The sequence below is a fragment of the Oncorhynchus mykiss genome, chromosome 21, assembly GCF_057628025.1.
Source record: "Oncorhynchus mykiss isolate SJ-2025 chromosome 21, ASM5762802v1, whole genome shotgun sequence".
Classification (NCBI taxonomy): domain Eukaryota; kingdom Metazoa; phylum Chordata; class Actinopteri; order Salmoniformes; family Salmonidae; genus Oncorhynchus; species Oncorhynchus mykiss.
Window position 1 is genome coordinate 6,354,231 of NC_143042.1, and position 14,758 is coordinate 6,368,988.

General features: G+C 46.5%; 1 protein-coding gene across 2 annotated transcripts in view; it reads right to left on the reverse strand.

Moving 5' to 3' along the window:
• Positions 1–14,758, reverse strand: part of LOC110500993 (MICOS complex subunit MIC19) — a 110,503-nt gene that overhangs the window by 54,191 nt on the left and 41,554 nt on the right. For both annotated transcript variants that reach the window (XM_036957069.2, XM_090213616.1), the window contains exon 6: positions 1,736–1,819. In XM_036957069.2, coding sequence (XP_036812964.2) covers positions 1,736–1,819 — 84 coding nt within the window. The remainder of the gene's footprint in view (positions 1–1,735; positions 1,820–14,758) is intronic.

The window sequence follows — 14,758 nt, forward strand, 5'->3', positions numbered from 1 at the left end:
CCCTACTGGATAATGTGCTGTGTAGTAGGCTGTATAGAGCCCTACTGGATAATGTGCTGTGTAGTGGGCTGTATAGAGCCCTACTGGATAATGTGCTGTGTAGTGGGCTGTATAGAGCCCTACTGGATAATGTGCTGTGTAGTGGGCTGTATAGAGCCCTACTGGATAATGTGCTGTGTAGTGGGCTGTATAGAGCCCTACTGGATAATGTGCTGTGTAGTGGGCTGTATAGAGCCCTACTGGATAATGTGCTGTGTAGTGGGCTGTATAGAGCACTACTGGATAATGTGCTGTGTAGTAGGCTGTATAGAGCACTACTGGATAATGTGCTGTGTAGTGTGCTGTATAGAGCCCTACTGGATAATGTGCTGTGTAGTGGGCTGTATAGAGCACTACTGGATAACGTGCTGTGTAGTGGGCTGTATAGAGCACTACTGGATAATGTGCTGTGTAGTGGGCTGTATAGAGCACTGCTGGATAATGTGCTGTGTAGTAGGCTGTATAGAGCCCTACTGGATAATGTGCTGTGTAGTAGGCTGTATAGAGCCCTACTGGATAACGTGCTGTGTAGTGGGCTGTATAGAGCACTACTGGATAACGTGCTGTGTAGTAGGCTGTATAGAGCCCTACTGGATAATGTGCTGTGTAGTAGGCTGTATAGAGCCCTACTGGATAATGTGCTGTGTGGTGGGCTGTATAGAGCACTACTGGATAATGTGCTGTGTAGTGTGCTGTATAGAGCACTACTGGATAATGTGCTGTGTAGTAGGCTGTATAGAGCCCTACTGGATAATGTGCTGTGTAGTGTGCTGTATAGAGCACTACTGGATAATGTGCTGTGTAGTAGGCTGTATAGAGCCCTACTGGATAATGTGCTGTGTAGTAGGCTGTATAGAGCACTACTGGATAATGTGCTGTGTAGTGGGCTGTATAGAGCACTACTGGATAATGTGCTGTGTAGTGGGCTGTATAGAGCACTGCTGGATAATGTGCTGTGTAGTGGGCTGTATAGAGCCCTACTGGATAACGTGCTGTGTAGTGGGCTGTATAGAGCACTACTGGATAATGTGCTGTGTAGTGGGCTGTATAGAGCCCTACTGGATAATGTGCTGTGTAGTGGGCTGTATAGAGCACTACTGGATAATGTGCTGTGTAGTGGGCTGTATAGAGCCCTACTGGATAATGTGCTGTGTAGTGGGCTGTATAGAGCACTACTGGATAATGTGCTGTGTAGTGGGCTGTATAGAGCCCTACTGGATAATGTGCTGTGTAGTGGGCTGTATAGAGAACTACTGGATAATGTGCTGTGTAGTGGGCTGTATAGAGCACTACTGGATAATGTGCTGTGTAGTAGGCTGTATAGAGCCCTACTGGATAATGTGCTGTGTAGTGGGCTGTATAGAGCACTACTGGATAATGTGCTGTGTAGTGGGCTGTATAGAGCACTACTGGATAATGTGCTGTGTAGTGGGCTGTATAGAGCACTACTGGATAATGTGCTGTGTAGTGGGCTGTATAGAGCACTACTGGATAATGTGCTGTGTAGTGGGCTGTATAGAGCACTACTGGATAACGTGCTGTGTGGTGGGCTGTATAGAGCACTACTGGATAATGTGCTGTGTAGTGGGCTGTATAGAGCACTACTGGATAATGTGCTGTGTAGTGGGCTGTATAGAGCACTACTGGATGCTGTGTAGTGTACTAAGTAGTATGCTGGTTGATAGTGTTCCCTTACCCTGTCCTCCAGCCTGGCAACCTGTTCCCTGTAGAATGCGTCCTGTTTCTTCAGTTCCTGGTCTCTGAGCTCCAGCTGCTTGGCCTACACACACGAAAGAGAGAGGAGAGGGGAGAGAAGAGAGATCAGAGGAGAGAGGAGGAGAGAAAGGAGAGAGAGGAGAGAGGAGGAGAGAAGAGAGGAGACATTACTAGAGCATTCAGTCAACCATGGACACAGAAGAGACACAGGACACACTCGGGATAACTCAGTCAACAGCAGTTACAGGGGATAGACAACACAAAAAATGGACAACACACTTTCCATTACCAGAGCCATGAGTGGATGTGGACGTGGGGTATTGGGGCATGGGTTATTGGGAAGTGATGGGGGATGCCAAGAGACAGCCCTCTCACTCATTGCCTTCTGCTACTTTCAAGGACATCGGTGTGTGTGTATGTGCATCTGCAGAAATGTGTGTGTGTGTATTTGCAGAAATGTGTGTGTATCTGCAGAAATGTGTGTATCTGCAGAAATTTGTGCGCGCGTGTGTGTAGCCACACTGCAGTCTGACAGGGGAGATAGCATCAGACCAGGACAATGGAAGGCCTGCTCTCTTTATTTATGACCCTGTGATACCAGTACTGCACTTTTCTACAGTGACCTTCAATAAACACCCATCTGACTCCAGCTGATCTCCCCTATGATACAAGACTGTCAGCTCTGAGGAAATCAACTTCAGTGCCTACACAAGGCCCTATACACTAAACTGCCAGAGGAATATATATATATAAATATAAGAGAGAGAGAGAGAGAGAGAGAGAGAGAGAGATGGGGTGCGAGCGAGAGAGAGAGAAATGGGGTGCGAGAGAGAGAGAGAGAGAGAGAGCGAGAGAGATAGAGCGAGAGCGCTCCAGTCTTACCTTCCGTGTAATCTCCTGAAGACAGAAAGCATTTAAAGAGAACGAGAGGAAGAGAGAAAGACAGAGCAGAGTGCTGATAAAACGTTGAACATCTTCAAAATGACATTTGAACTGGTTAAGTATTCAAACGCTGGGAGTGACTGACCGCCACAACGCTTTATGCTTGAGCAAACACAAACTCATGTTTACTCACTCACTCTCCATCTTTCACACATAGATGTAGGATCTTCATTTGATCTATAGTCACAGCTAAAATAATCCCTGTTAACGTTTAGTCCATAACGTGGTTAGGCTATTAGCTGGACAAAAGTAGGCTACATGAAAAGTGCAATACTGTTAATATAACCAACCGTGTGTTAGTGTTAAAGCTGCAATAAGTAACTGTTCCTGTCTTCACCAGGGGTATTCAACTCACCCTAGGAGAGTTGGAGCCTGCTGGTTTTCTATTCTATCTGGTCACTAACTCCACACTACTGGTGTCCCAGGTCTAAAACATTAAAACATGCAATGGAACTGACTTCCAGAGTTGAGTTTGAGGCCTGTATACTATACTTGCTCGTTTTGTCACATAAACTGAACTTGGACGTACTATGAGAATTTTAGACACCAGGAAATGGCGGAACAATTTCTGCATAGAGCATCTTTAATTTATGGAAATCACGAAACTCATCTGCATTTCCTGCAAATTCTCAGCAACAAAATAGTGATTCAATTAAGATCCTACATCTATGTACGCATTGAAAGACATACGGACTAACTGAACGGAACTAAATTGACTGACAGAAAGACTGAACTAAATTGACTGAGCTGTGCTATGCGTGACTGTTAGAAGACGGGCTCCATGAAATCTAATAGTGTACTGGGCAGCCCAAACGGTGACCCTGTGTGCCAAAAATCTGTCTCCCTTCCACAGCTCAATCAAGCTTGAAACAGAACATCTCTGAGAGGGGCGGGTAGGACTTTGTATCACCATGATTACAGACAAAAGAAACACACGCCCAGACACAAACATGGCTCAGACACGTCAACACACACACTGATCCCAAACATACACACAGCAGAGCAGCTGTACTCACAGAGTGGGGAGACAGAACTGTGTAGTAAAAGGGAAACTAAAGGGACATTAAAAAAGGGAGGCAGTGACACAAATGTGTCCAGGGATTTTGTTTTTCTTCTCCCTGTGTCTGATACGGTAGCAGGTGTTAAGAGTTTCTCTTTGGACTACAGTAGTTCATATGGTCTAATTCAGACAACACACACACACACACACACACACTGCACGCTGTCAGGATTTCTTCCCACTGATTAACCCCATTCAGTGGCCCTAAAGATAATCTAATCATACTAAAGCCCAAACAATGGGACAGCCTTCCATGACCACCGATCCACTTTTGTTCCCCTAATGAAGAGGCTGTAGGGGGGAGAGAGGTGGGGTGAAAGTGGAGAAAGAAAGAAAAGGGAAGCGAACTTGAAAAAGGGAAGAGAGAGAGAATGAAAAGGGTGGATAAAAGGTGATTTATCATAGTGAGCCGTCAGGCTGGCCACCGTTCCTCTGACATGTGACCATCATAGTGAGCCGTCAGGCTGGCCACCGTTCCTCTGACATGTGGCCCTCAGGAGGGACAGAGAAAGAGCGGAAGTTGTGAGAACAAAGAGAGCAAGAGAGAGAAAGAAATAAAGAGAGAGAAAAGTAAAGACCAAGAGGCACTAAAATAGACAAATCCTCTCATGTTTGGGACCATGTCCAGGGCTGGTTTCCCAAAAGCCTCGTTGCACTAAGATCCTCTTAATTACTAATCTAAATGGATGAAGGGTGATCTAGGTGCTACGATGCGTTTGGGAAACCAGCCCTGGACACCAAAGTAAAAGTACTGTAGTTACACAAACTTTTTTCATACTGTCTGCATCTGGCTGACAGAGCAGGCCTTAGAGACCCTATCGTCAGATTAAACACATCGTTTAGGGGGCTGAACGTCTCGCTGAATATCAATTAGCTGCCGGCGAATAAATAAGCGGCAGCCATGTTTTTTAATTAGCAGAGTGCTGCAGTTTGGCTGCTGTGTGAAGGGAGCAAAGCTGCAAACAGTGTGTGTGTGTGTGTGTGTGTGTGTGTGTGTGTGTGGCACAAGCACAATGTGCTGTGTCAGGAGCCGACTTTCATTCCAACTCCCTCACTCTTTAAAGACTTCTAAAGGAAGGTAAAGAGCAGGAATAGAAATAACTGCAGCATTGAGAGAGCTCAGAGTGTTGGGGAACGTGATGAAGGAGAACTGCATTACCTCATAAGCATGCACACACAATTTCTAGTCAGGATTCACACGCTCTCCCAACTTTTGCACACCCTGAAAGATGACTCACTCGGTTTAGCTACAATTACAGAACTAATTAACATATCGCTTTGACGACATCCTTGCATATGATGGCATTGCAAACAAAGCACACTAAAATTGGAACCACTTCTTCCACAACCTTCTCTCAGTATTTGACCCAACCTGAGCCTGTCTATGACTGGCCCCATCCCTCACTACATCATAATCAATGCTCTCTCACTCAGGCAGCCCATCTAAATGACCGGTACAACACACAGGTCAGAGTTGCACGGTGGGGCCCATACATCACAGAGCTGCTTGACAGGGCCAGGTGACAAACTAATTCTGATGCGGTGCACTGTCCGCTCCAGCAGGCAAAGGGTCAGGGGTCAGGCCAATGTGACCGCTGGCTGGTGTCAAATGGCTGAGGAACAGAGGTGGTGTGAGGGAAGTGAGGGATGGAGGGAGGAGAGGGACAGAGAGAGATTAAGGGAGAGAGAGGGTGTCCAGTGCACACACACTTCATTCACCATGCACAGACATGCATACACACACACACACACACACTTAATTCACCATGCACACACACACACTTCATTCACCATGCACAGACATGCATACACACACACACTTCATTCACCATGCAGACATACACACACACACACACAGCCATTCACTAGACATAAATCCACCCACCCACACACACACAAACCACCTCCTAAACCCAATACGCCACATCACCCACCACTATCTTTAATGGTATCATCCACAGATCAAATCAAAATGATGGCAGAGGATACGATGTCTCTCTTACTGGCAGCATTACAGCAACATATTACACTGAGTGGCTCTTAAACATCAGGAGAGAGCAGCCCTTCTGTTAGGAGTCCATTGGCTCTCCCCACTAGTCATTCTACCACCTTGCTAATTAGACTTAAGAGGCAGAGTTCTACAGAGGAGCAGTGAAGTTCATCACCAGCTATTACTCTCTCTAGGACAGGTTATATAGGACACCTATAATGATGGCAGATATACGATGGCCTGTAATCAACGGGCACTCCCTTTTCCCCTCACACACACAAAGGAGTTACATTTAATTCATTCAACTTTCTCGATATATGCAAGCACGCCACGGATGCCAGGCACGCACGCACACACACACACACACACACACACACACACACACACACACACACAGAGGTGTGGCAGAGACCTACAGGCCTAAGTGTCTGTTCCACCGTGTGTGTCTGTCTGGAGCAGTGAGTAATGGATAAGGATGCCTCTGGAGGTCAAAGGGCAGACCTGGGCAGGACAGAGGGCGTGTGTGCTTTTGTGTGTGTGCTTGTTTAAAGACGCTCATCACTCATAAGTCCCTAGCTCAATGGCTGTGAGTAGAGCTCACATTAGGCCTGGTCTACAGCAGCTGTCCTTAAATCACTGATGGGGGCTGATAGAAAGATGTCTCTCACCTGGACCCTGCTGCCCCTAGTGTCTATGTGACATTAAGATCAATACAGACCACAGGAGGCTGCGGAGGGGAGAACGGATCATAATAAAAGATAGCAATGGAGCAAATGGAATGTGTTTGACACACAGTAACAGACAACATTTTGGACACACTCTCAAGGGTTTGTCTTTACTTTTAAGACAAAGCTGTCAAGGCAAAGGGTGGCTACTTTGAAGTATTAAAACATATTTGGATTTGTTTAACACTTATTTTAACACTATTAGTGTTATTTGATAGTGTTGATGTCTTCACTATTATTCCACAATGCAAAAAACTAGTAAAAATAAAGACATTTTTAAAGAGAAATATGTGCCTTGGTATTGACAGAGGACTGCTTTTCAGCAAGGTGCCGTGTTCCTACTGAACACCATAACTAAAACATTCCACTAAAACGTCTAGTTAGGAACATGACTCAATTCATTTCCATCCATTTGGAATCATTTAAGGAATATCACTGAACTGCTCATGCTTGGTAAAATGATCAATATTACATTGATTCATTAGCTGATCAGCAGCTCGTGTTGTAAACCGACTGATTGATAATCCTGGCTGATTGATAATCCTGCGTTTGAGTTGCCTTCATCTCCGTCTCGGCTCCCCTGGGGCTTGTGGAAAGGGTAGGGGGGGGGGACCTCAGGAGGATCCTACCCATCTGTCACTTTCAGCAGGCGCTAGTATCTGAGGAGGCCCTGGTCGTTCATTACCTCCATGGTCCTGAAGTGTGGACAACAACCACACAAAGACCAAACTAGAGCCAGGGCTCTATGGAGCCATCCACAACAATGGGGAGAAAAAGACACGAGGGAAACAGAGTGGTGGGAGGCAGAAAACTCCCCGGTTACGTCTCAAATGGCAGCACATTCACTAAAAAGTACACTACTTTGGACCTGAGCCCTCGTGGAAAATGTAGGGAATAGGGTGCCATTTGGGACGCAGGCCTTGACCTGAGTGTAGAGGACACACTGTGTGACGTGAAGGAACAGGTTTACTGCCTTCAGAGGACAGACTCCCCTGGGGGACTGGGAACAACAGAAAGAAAGAGGGGAAAACAATCCGGAGAGGGTCAAAGTGATGCAGGGAGGGAAGACAATGGAAGGAGTTGACAGAGAAAGAAAAAAAGAGAGAAAGAGAAAAGCAAATGGCAAAAGAGATGGATGTGGAGAATGTGCTGGTGACATTGGGACCTCACACTGGTGCTGCCGATGCAGCAGCCGGGCGGCCGCGACAACAGACCTCCGCTGGCCGGCCGGCCGCTACAACAGACCTCCGCTGACGTCTGTCGTCGCGGCCGGCTGCTGCATCGGCAGCACCAGTGTGACCCCTACAACAGACCTCCGCTGGCCGGCCGGCCCCTACAACAGACCTCCGCTGGCCGGCCGGCCCCTACAACAGACCTCCGCTGGCTGGCTGACTGCTTCAATAGACCTCCACTGGCTGGCCGGCCCCTACAACAGACCTCCACTGGCTGATGTCGTAGAAATATTGGTCCAATAATATTTCTCAGATACCGGAACTTGTGAATTCAAAAGAGACTTTATTACAAAGTAACAAGCCGAGCTGGTCCATGGATCAACTGTCTTCCCAGCCTCAGCACACTCCTTTTATACAGTTTTCATCCTTAAATCACATAGTTACTCCTCTTTATGTTAATGATCAATTATTTTTTGCTTCGCGACACTATTGTTCCCACACCCTAAATTCTTCTTTGAGGCAGGCTTTTTCCCGCCTCAACAAATCACTGAACCAATTATATTTGTGGCGCAACTGACAGTTTGGTTTTAAAAATTATAGGGGCCTCTACCAGGTTGCAGTCACAAGTAAATTCATTATATAGATTATATCAGCACCCACCAGGCTATAGTCATAAGTACATTCATTTTTTTATTATGACATTTCTTATCCAGGCATGCATCTGGATTACAATGGGTGTCTATTTCTTTTGTATATTGGCTTTTTTTATGCTATACAGGTGTGGTTACAGGTTCCTTTAAAGCTTTTAATGATTCTGTTTCATTACATCATTATTTCACAATATGCTACTGAAAAATCATCATACTGACTGACTGCTTCAATAGACCTCCACTGGCTGGCTGACTGCTTCAATAGACCTCCACTGGCTGGCTGACCGCTTCAATAGACCTCCACTGGCTGGCTGACTGCTTCAATAGACCTCCACTGGCTGGCTGTCCGCTTCAATAGACCTCCACTGGCTGGCTGACTGCTTCAATAGACCTCCACTGGCTGGCTGTCCGCTTCAATAGACCTCCACTGGCTGGCTGTCCGCTTCAATAGACCTCCACTGGCTGGCTGACTGCTTCAATAGACCTCCACTGGCTGGCTGTCCGCTTCAATAGACCTCCACTGGCTGGCTGTCCGCTTCAATAGACCTCCACTGGCTGGCTGACTGCTTCAATAGACCTCCACTGGCTGGCTGACCGCTTCAATAGACCTCCACTGGCTGGCTGACCGCTTCAATAGACCTCCACTGGCTGGCTGTCCGCTTCAATAGACCTCCACTGGCTGGCTGACCGCTTCAATAGACCTCCACTGGCTGGCTGACCGCTTCAATAGACCTCCACTGGCTGGCTGACCGCTTCAATAGACCTTCACTTTCTTCTTACTCGCTTGCTGTGTGTTCATCCACGTTACTTACTCACCTCCTCTGGTTTCCCTCCCTTCTACATCAGTCCATTCTTCTCCCATCCATCACTCAATACCTCAGCACTTCTTCACCCTCTCCATATGGTTCCAATACCTCTGGTGTACACCCTGCAACCTCCACACAACTCTCTCCCCTTAAAAAGATCTAGTGTCATTAGCTAGACCAACTGTTCACTTCCAAAACAGACTCATTAATATGATTTATCCTGCAGTTAAACCATGAGGGAGAAGAGAGAAGGAAAAAAACAAGCTAACAAACAAGCCCGGAGAGTGCGGAGTGAACGCTGGTCGCCTGGGTGTACGAGGGAGCTCACTGCGCAATACACACACACTTAACACTAACAGAACAGTGACCCATCTGGCCCACTAGACTTCTCACTCCTGCTCGCTTCCCTGACCTTCGGACACTCAACAGCTAGACAATTAAGGAGCGGCGGGCAATGTCTCATGGGGCTTGCAGCAATTATCAGAGCAGTTTAATAACCATGCTGTTACTCTGTGCCATTACTCTGCCAAGAGAATTTTAGATTCTTCTAATGTAAAACTATAAAAAAAGACAACGTATGACAAAACAAAAAAGGTGAGGAAAAATATTCATACACCATCTGTTTCCAGATCCCTCTTGAGCAAGGCTGATTCCGATTCCATCTCAGCTTCAGAAACTTTTACAATAACTAGCGTTTCAAAAATACTCCAACATCACCCGCACCGCAGCTGCCCGTTGCTTCAGAGGCTGGAAATTGACTTTACAAGCACTCTGTCAGAAAGCAGCTTTCCTGACACCTGCATTCATCCATCAATCCAAGCCAGCCATAGATCAGCTGCCCGCTTCTGGCAGCCAGCCATGCCAATTAGCTGCTGGGGTGAGACAACCGCGCCCGCCACTGCCCGTGCCAGCCACAGGTCCTGCCAATTAGGCCTGACCTCTGTCTGACCAAATACTGGCGCTGACACATTGGCACTGCGTGTGGGCATCACAGTCTGGATGTCTGGATGGACCAGGGCAGAGTGGGCAGTAAGTAATGGCTAGTCAACAGGCACTCCCATAGAGAGAATGTGGCACACACACAGCAGGGATTCATATCCTTTGATTGGATGTCAGTTGCCTATTAGCGCTACCACACACACACACACACACTTTCGGACTCCAACACATAAAGCCTTGGTGAGTCCCCCAGATAAAGAGAGGCAGGTTTGCAGATGAGCAGCACCTCCAGTGGCAGGGGAATGAGACAGACTGACTGGCTTCTGAAGGACACACTGCTAACATGACTGACCCCTAAAGCCAAGGACACACTGCTAACATGACTGACCCCTAAAGCCAAGGACACACGGCTAACATGACTGACCCCTAAAGCCAAGGACACACTGCTAACATGACTGACAGCGAAAACCAAGGACACACTGCTAACATGACTGACAGCGAAAACCAAGGACACACTGCTAACATGACTGACCCCTAAAACCAAGAACACACGGCTAACATGACTGACCCCTAAAGCCAAGGACACACTGCTAACATGACTGACTAAACCTAACTCCAGATGTTAGCTCACAAGGTTAAGGAATATTCAGTTGAAGAGGTTTCTGAAAGAGACATATATTCTCATCTAGGGACACAGAACTAACTAGCATAGAACCAAATATAGCACACCCCTTTCCATTTATGATGACAGTGTCTCAAGACAGACTATATTCTATTGGATGCCGAGCAGACTTGCCTCTCGTATTACACCATGTAGTAGTAGTCTTCTTCCCCTGTTTATCTGACTCCAAACTAAAGGCACGGAGGAGGATTCTTCCCCTGTTTATCTGACTCCAAACTAAAGACACGAAGGAGGATTCTTCCCCTGTTTATCTGACTCCAAACTAAAGGCACGGAGGAGGATTCTTCCTCTGTTTATCTGACTCCAAACTAAAGACACGGAACGGAGGAGGATTCTTCCCCTGTTTATCTGACTCCAAACTAAAGGCACGGAGGAGGATTCTTCCCCTGTTTATCTGACTCCAAACTAAAGACACGGAACGGAGGAGGATTCTTCCCCTGTTTATCTGACTCCAAACTAAAGGCACGGAGGAGGATTCTTCCCCTGTTTATCTGACTCCAAACTAAAGACACGGAACGGAGGAGGATTCTTCCCCTGTTTATCTGACTCCAAACTAAAGACACGGAACGGAGGAGGATTCTTCCCCTGTTTATCTGACTCCAAACTAAAGACACGAAGGAGGATTCTTCCCCTGTTTATCTGACTCCAAACTAAAGACACGAAGGAGGATTCTTCCCCTGTTTATCTGACTCCAAACTAAAGACACGGAGGTCGATTCTTCCCCTGTTTATCTGACTCCAAACTAAAGACACGGAGGAGGATTCTTCCCCTGTTTATCTGACTCCAAACTAAAGACACGGAGCTGGATTCTTCCCCTGTTTATCTGACTCCAAACTAAAGACACTGAGCTGGATTCTTCCCCTGTTTATCTGACTCCAAACTAAAGACACAGAGGAGGATTCGCTTCATGGATTTCTCTTGCTCCCTGGTGGAATCTTTTTATTTTGTTGAAAAAAGGGGAGGCTGTTTTTCAAATGCCACCTACAAATCCATCCAATTCAAAACCCAGCAAGTCTCCTCTAATACCTGGGAAATTAAATTGTGGTGCATTATCAGCAGGGCCCAGTAGGCTGTATGTACAACGCAACAGCATTTGAAGTACACGTTTGTGCAAAGGGGACATTTGCTGGAGACGGCACTTTTTCTAAGGAAGAGAGGGAAGGAGAGAAAGAGGAAGGGGAAGAGAGAAGAGTGGGAGAGGGGTGGTGGTTGTGTAAGCTTAACGGAAGTCATTTTCAGGCCAGCCGAGCATCAAATGAAGACAGTTTAACTGGAGCATAGGTAGATTTTACGCTGGCAGAGAGAGAAGATGGGCTTGAGGGAGACTGAGGGAGAGCAGTCGTCACGCGTTACATTAAACCCCACTGTTAACTAGAAAGAAAGGACTTCATGCCAACTCACATTAAAGCCTGGTTATATTGATAGGGCAGACAAACAAAGACAGAGATTTAACCTGGCTACCGCTTCAGACTGCCATTATATCATCAGACTGCCATCATCAAGATAATAAGATATAGATAACTATGACAACAGTAATTGTGGTCCATTCAGTTAAAGTGGGAGGATAAACAACAGGAGTGTATAATTGGATGCAACATATGAGATGGGATAACAATCCACAGGCTTGGAGGTCCATTCTGTTTCTGTTCAGAGGAGCCTTCAAATAACAGTCTAGAAATCAACAACCGTTTGTTCTTCACGTCACAAAAAGCAATGCGACCGGTAACGGAGTTATGAAAAAAACAAAACACCTGCTGCTATTCCACCGACTTCTTAACAGAAGTGAAGAAAGGGCGGCCATTTTACACTCTAAGCGTATATTTTAAAAGGAGGACTTTTTTGAGGGGGACTCTGACAAATCCGCCACTGTGGACCGTGGAGCTCAAGATGGATGACTCTGGGTTTGATTGAAATGTCTGCCTTGGGGTTGAGCCTGTGTCTGGACTGGAATGGTGTGGCTCGTGATTGATTGGCTGTTCTGAGAGTTTTCGACTCCGGAGGGCAAGAATCGTTGAAAAGCAAAAAGGGATGGAGAAGTCTATGATTTCATTGTAGAGCAGACACACGGACGGACATGCAGACTGTGACTGTGTCTGGTGGCCTATGTCATACGTCAATGTCCTTTTCTCTTCCTCATTGGTTACCATTCACAGCATGATTAGACTAGACTGAAGTGGATTAGCCTAACATTCACACTGCTACTGGTCAGGAAGTACTGTGCTGCTTTGCTTAAAGCTTACACAGGCATTATTCATATTCAAATCAGCGAGATTAATAATGATGTGTTTTTTGTGTGGAACTTAACCCATCATTCCTTCAGGACTGAGATACGAACCATCCAATGGCTGCAACATTCTCCACTTGAATAACATACCGGTAACTCATCAACAACAACAAACGGGACTGTTTTGAAGTGCTTTTGTTATGAAATATTCATTTCTGTCGAGAGAAAAACATCCCATCAAGAAACGCACGTCCTTTGGACCCCTCCATTACGTCCGGTTATAGAAGCCTGTACTACAGTTTAAGTGTTTTTTCTATAATGAAACCCCTTCTATCCATGTTGCCTCCAACCTTTACACACACATCTGCCTGAGTGGCAGAACACACGTGAGCCTTCACACAGTGGCATGTTCCCCAGCTATAGGACTGGTACACACGGCTGCTGCCTGCTGAGAGAACAATAAACAATGCTTAGCGCTTCCTAGTTTAAATGACCGTGGCAGCACCTTAGGGCAGGGGTGTCAAACTCCTTCCATAGGGGAGTATCTGCTGCTTTTAGTTTTTTCCTTTAAATTTGTGTCCAATTAAAGACCCAGACAACCAGGCGAGAGGGCTTCCTAACTAATCAGTGACCTTAACAGATCAATCAAAGACAAGAGAGGAGTAAAAACATGCAGACACTCGGCTCTCCGTGGAATGAGTTTGACACCTGTGCCTTAGGGGAATACAGTTACACAAGGGAAGCAGAGAGAAGTGGGAAGTCAGGGGGAAACGTCTTATTAACGTCGCAGGAGCAGGGGGAACGGGCTTTATTAACGTCGCAGGGGGGAACGTCTTATTAACGTCGTAGGAGTAGGAGGAACGGGTTTTATTAACGTCGCAGGGGGGAACGTCTTATTAACGTCGTAGGAGCAGGAGGAATGGGTTTTATTAACGTCGCAGGGGGGAACGGGTTTTATTAACGTCGCAGGGGGGAACAGGCTTTATTAATGTCGTAGAAGAGGGGGAATGGGCTTTATTAACGTCGTAGAAGAGGGGGAACAGGCTTTATTAATGTCGTAGAAGAGGGGGAATGGGCTTTATTAACGTCGTAGAAGAGGGGGAACAGGCTTTATTAATGTCGTAGAAGAGGGGGAATGGGCTTTATTAACGTCGTAGAAGAGGGGCAATGGGCTTTATTAACGTCGCAGGGGGGAATGGGCTTTATTAACGTCGTAGAAGAGGGGGAACGGGCTTTAATAACGTCGTAGAAGAGGGGGAATGGGCTTTATTAACGTCGTAGGGGGAACAGGGTTTATTAACGTCGTAGAAGAGGGGGAATGGGCTTTATTAACGTCGTAGGGGGAATGGGCTTTATTAACGTCGCAGGGGGGAATGGGCTTTATTAACGTCGTAGAAGAGGGGGAACGGGCTTTAATAACGTCGTAGAAGAGGGGGAATGGGCTTTATTAACGTCGTAGGGGGAACGGGGTTTATTAACGTCGTAGAAGAGGGGGAATGGGCTTTATTAACGTCGTAGGGGGAATGGGCTTTATTAACGTCGTAGAAGAGGGTGAATGGGCTTTAATAACGTCGTAGGCGGAACGGGGTTTATTAACGTCGTAGAAGAGGGTGAATGGGCTTTATTAACGTCGTAGGGGGAACGGGGTTTATTAACGTCGTAGAAGAGGGGGAACGGGCTTTATTAACGTCGTAGGGGGAATAGTATAGACTAGTGGGAATAGTATAGACTAGGGGAATAGTATAGACTAGGGGAATAGTATAGACTAGTGGGAATAGTATAGACTAGTGGGAATAGTATAGACTAGTGGGAA